This window comes from Myotis lucifugus, unplaced genomic scaffold, assembly GCF_000147115.1.
Source record: "Myotis lucifugus unplaced genomic scaffold, Myoluc2.0 scaffold_145, whole genome shotgun sequence".
NCBI classification, from domain to species: Eukaryota; Metazoa; Chordata; class Mammalia; order Chiroptera; family Vespertilionidae; genus Myotis; species Myotis lucifugus.
The window spans coordinates 571,251-576,398 of NW_005871193.1; the positions used below are offsets into that span (position 1 = coordinate 571,251).

The following is a 5,148-nucleotide window of genomic DNA, read 5'->3' on the forward strand; positions in this document are numbered from 1 at the left end:
TTGTGTCCATGGCCCATGGGCTTCCATGGCCGTGGGCGCCGCCAGGACCCGGCCTGGGAGAGAGTCGACCTTTGCCTGCTGGGTCTCGGGCTCTCCCATGGATGTGTCTGTCTGTCTGTCTTGGTGGGTGGGGTAGATGAAATCCCTTATGCTGAGCTTTTATAGCACTGAGCCATCCAGGCCTGGGACTGAATATATCCTTGAATAATGTCTGTGAGAGGGGGATTACCCCCCTCCACCCCCCACACACACCTTCCTGATGTCTGTGGGTTGAGTGGGGCCTGAGGGACCTCCCACCGTCAGCCTGGCCTCTGCCCAGGAATCCCCGGAATGTGTGAGAGTCAGCTGCCCAGTGTGGCTTCTGTGGTCAGTGCCCTCAGGGCCCAGCAATGCCTCTGATCCTACAAGTAGGGAAGTGACCAGGGATCCCAGGAACAGTCCCCGCTCTGTGGGGCACTTGTCCTATCGGAGGCCCAGGCATGAAAGGGCTCTTGTTGGCCGGGCTCTTGCTGAGAACGCTCAGGATCTCCATCCTCCCCTGAGAAAAGCACTCTGGCCGTTTTCTTTCTGGCTCCCTCCCTGGCCTGGCCCCCTTTTACGGGGGGTGTGGGGGGGATAGTGTGGAGATTTGTGGCAGGACCTCTGTTCTTTGGGGGTTAGAGCTGCCTACGAATGTCTTAACATCCGGCCTCCTGCCCCATTAGCATCCACACCAGCAGGTGGACTGTGATCAGACCACAGAGAGGGAGGGCGGCTCTGTGTCTGACTTGCCCCATCCGTCTCCTCAGGCCCTCAGGCCATAGCAGGATGGGATCTAAAGGGCAGTCCTGTTAGCTTCCAGGACCCTTCGACCTGTTAGCTTCCAGGACCCTTCGTAGAGGGAGAGGGCTTTTGGAAATGTGGCCACACACGGACTGAGCCCCGAGGGCTGACCTCCGGGGAAGGTTAGCTTTGGGTGGAAGATGAGAGCATGCGTGCGCACAGATGCAAAGCCCCTGACGGTTTGTGCAAAAAAGAAGACACAGCATGTGTCTGGCTTGCGATTCCATTTGTGTCTGCTGTGGGCTGGGAGGAGGCTTCCATCCATGCCCTTTCCCTTGTTCTAATGCAAAGGGAAAGGACTTGGGGTGCCTGGACCCCAAATGTCCTGGAGAGAAAGGTAGTCACTGCAGTCCAGGGTGGATGGGGTAGCTGCGGGGGGGACGGCCACTGGCGGAGAAGGGAGGCGAGGCCGGGAGGGTCAACAGCGGAGACAGAAAGAGGCCCGGGCCGGCTTCGTGGAGGGGAGTGTATCCTCTGGCATTAGAACTCAGCAGGCGGCGGGGGCCGGGGGGGGGACAGGTAATTTGGGGTGAGTGGTTGGGAATGGCAGGCTTCCCGGTGCTCCTGTAGGGCAGGAACCAGCCGTCTGCCCCCCTCCAAGGCCAGGCTCCGGGTCTGGGTCGACATGGTGCTGCTTGGCCTGTTATGGGTGGCGCTGGCCTGGGACCTCATGCCGTCGTCCTTGAGGTCTGAGCGACGCGTCCATGTCCCTTCCCATCCTCTCCCCTGCCCTGGGCTGGATGCATGCTGGATGCTTTGAGCCACACAGACCATGAGAAGAAAATGAAATGCACACAGGGCTTCATTCTCTTCCTGTCACATGGCTGTGTCCGCTCCCGGGGACCCGCGTGACCCAGTCCGTCCGCACGCGTGGGGAGGCCGCTGATCCCCGCGCTCCGTCCTGTCGCGGGGCTGCCTGCCTTGCACGCGGGGGCCGTGTGTCCAGGCGGCGACAGCCAAACCAACCAGACTCGGCTGTTTTACATTTTCCTCTCAGCTCCTCCCACGTGGCCCCCGACCACGGTGGGTGCCACGGGCGCCGTGAGCAGTACCGATGCTACTGCCACTGCTGCCGCCGCCACCGAAGCCACAACAGTCCCCATCATCCCAACTGTCGCACCTACCACCATCGCCACCACCGTCGCCACAACTACCACCACCACTGCCGCCGCCACCATGGAGAGTCCTCCCACCACCGGGACTAAGACACATGAATCCGGTACTGCCCGTTGTCCACGCTCCCGTTCCTCTGCCCGCAGGCTTCCCAGACAGGAGGGGTCTGGGATGTGGTGGCCAGCACCGCCCTTCGTTTCCACTTTGAAAACACACACAGCTGGGTTGTCAGCCTGGTAGCCGAGTGGCACAGGGTACCCCACGCCCTAGCCTCAGATCCCTGTCCTTTAACAGAGGGCCACGCTCCTCGGGCAGGATCCCCGGGTCCTAAATGGCAGGGGTCCCTCCAGCCATATGCCAGGCAGTCAGCTGAGGGCTGAGCGCTCCAGGAGGGAGAGAGTGTGGGGAAGGACAGGGGCCTGACACTGGACAGCTGTCCTGAGAAGGCTCCCTGCCCTGGCCATGTCACAGCCAGCCATGCAGCACGGAGGGCCGAGGAGCGGGCAGTGGCTGGCCATGCCAGGGAGCTGTTCCCAGAGCCCTGCTCCTCCCTGGCCCCTCTACCCCCAGGTCTCACTTACACTCTCTTCTAAAAAGTCAGAGCTTCCAGGAAACGGTATTGCCCCCAAGGTGCTCTGCTCTTCCCACTCACACTCCCAGTGCCTCCACAGGCGCATATGGGGGGGCGGGGTTGGGGGGAACCACAGCCTCTCCAGGGGCCCCTGTAAGAATCGATCCCAGGCTGGCCTGCTGGGCCCGGATATGTGCTGTTCCCGCATCACAGAACCAGGCTGGCAGCTCTGTTCTTCCCACACGAGGGGACCCCTTGGGAATCCGGCAATATTTCTAAGAACTGAGCGTCAACACTCTCCTTACCACGGAGGGGAGGGCCTCTCACTTGCAGAGCCCTCGGGCGGCTGTAAAGTCATGTGATGCAGCCGGAGGGCTGGCGGGAAGCGCCCAGAACCTTCCCAGCAGCCGTTTTCTGGGCAATTCCCTTCCCCTCTGAGGCCTGCCTCCCACCTTGCCCACTTCTCTTGGCCGTGAGCTGGAGGCCTGGTCCACGTGTGTTTTCTTTAATTACATGGAGCGATGTGAACTGTAAGGGGAGGCAAGTGGTTCGTAGCTGACATGCCCCCCAGACCTTGAAAACGCTGACTCGCTTTAAAAGTGCAGGACCCAGAATTTAAACAACATGCACTTTAGGAAATAGTTGGCTGAGGAGACACCTGCTAGGCTGTTAGAAGCTGCCACCAGCGTTTGGTGATGGATACTCTTTGGGACCCCCACGGTGAGGTGTCTTTTGCATTAAAGTGGGGCTTCCCGTCCCACTTGAAAGCTTTGGGTTCACAGAATCGATACACAAGGATGAGGAAGGGGAGTGGGTCTCTCTGTCCAGCAGACCCTTTGCCTCTGGAAGGATGGGCCTTGCTGCCACACGGGACTCCTACTCCCCGACTTCTAACTGCCAGGGACTCTGCGGAGGGCCTGGCCATGCCCCCGATCTTATCCTTAGAGCCTGGGGACAGCCCTCAAGCGCCCTCACTCCCCTTAATGCAGCAGAAGGACTCTGATGTCCACGATTTGTAAAATAAATTCTCATCCTAATCATGTCTTTCATCTTAGGACCAAACGCTTACTTTTTTCAGGCTAAGATGGGACTCTGTATCGTCTCCTTCAGATTTCAAGGGATTCTCCCTAATTCTCACATTCTAGGCACCAGCAGAACAACCCATGCTCCACCTCCCTTACCTTCTTGTTTCGTTAGCAATCGATCGCTCTTCTTCTTGGTCTTTCTCTCTGAGCTTTTCAGTTCTTTAGTCGTCACCATCTTGTTCTCTCTATATGGCCTCACCTTCCTCTAGCTAACATCTCTAAATTGTGTTGCTTTCCCATCCCTTGACCTTCTCCAATAGTGCTCCAATCTAATTGACCTTTAAGGCAGTGAGGTTTGAGGCAATGTTGTATCGGTGGCCAAACCGTTAAATCCAATTCTCTGGCTATTTCCAGGGCCCAGAGTTGAGGAGGAGGAAACTCAAGTCCCCTAATCATAATTCATTCCCACTAGCAAGAGCCATGAGATTCCGCGGAGCTGGGATGGGGGTGGCCTAAAGCAGGCAGCACAAAGGAAACATCTGGAAGATAAATAGAGCCGCCTACCTTCTGCCCTCCCCCCATGGAGCATGCCCAGTGGGGCCATCAGTGAAATCTCTTTCTTGGTCTCTCACCTGACATGAGTCCTATTCACCTGGGGCAGCCGGCAGCTGACAAGCTTGTAGTGGAGAAGGCACTTCTTTGAAGTGAACACCAGACCTTTTATCACTTCCCAGCCCTGCTGACTCAGTCACGTGTCACACGGATAATGAATAAATGCATCACCCATGTGCTCTATGCATTTACTTTTGACAAGTGAGCTGGTGACAGGGCCTCCTTGCATGCCAATAAAATACACAGCAGCCATACTTGTAAAGTCTTTGAAATACAAGGCCTCATGCTAGTTGCTCCACTATTAAATCTTTGCTCGGAAATGGGGTAAGCGCACTGCTGGGACTCTTGAAAAATGATTATGTTTGACGATGAGCACCCTTCTCCTGTCCACAGGCTATGGTTTCAGACAGCACGATGGCTTTGATAAAGTAGCTCACAGGAACTAGATAATTAATGTCTCTGTGTTGCATGGAGATCGAGCTTCCAAGACTGTGGTGCTGAGAAGCCAACAGAGCAGGCTTCTTCGGGTGTCTGGACCACGGCGGGTTGGGTGTGAAGAAGGAGTTGCTTTTTCTTGGTCTCACTTTGCCCACGAGAGAAGAGGAAGGGTCCAGACTCTCTCTACTTGAGACCCCAAGTCCTCTTAGTCAACCTGAGGCCATTTTTCCACAGAGTCCAGGGATGTGGTGACTAAGGAATAACGCTGGGGGGCTCCTCAGACCAGTGTCACCTGTCTGGGTTCCCACTCTCCTCCAGGTTTTAGGAGCCCGTAAAGGTTTTCCCATTTCTTGGGCCTTGTCCTTTCCTGCAAAATCTCATCCTTAACTCTTGGAGGACTTTGAAAAGATACCCCTCTCTCCTTCCTGGTAGAGGCAGGGGGTCTCAAACCTTGGCTGCACATTTAGAATCACCTGGAATCTTTTCTAAAATCCTGATTTCTTGGCCCTCATTCCTCCCGAAAATTCTGGTTCTTTGTTCCAATGTGGTGGCCCCCCCCCCATACCA

The 5,148-nt window shown here is 56.4% G+C and overlaps 1 protein-coding gene across 1 annotated transcript in view; it reads left to right on the forward strand.

Annotated features, from left to right (window-relative positions):
* Positions 1-5,148, forward strand: part of NFASC (neurofascin) — a 76,096-nt gene that overhangs the window by 53,566 nt on the left and 17,382 nt on the right. The window contains exon 23 of the mRNA XM_023758993.1: positions 1,820-2,041. Coding sequence (XP_023614761.1) covers positions 1,820-2,041 — 222 coding nt within the window. The remainder of the gene's footprint in view (positions 1-1,819; positions 2,042-5,148) is intronic.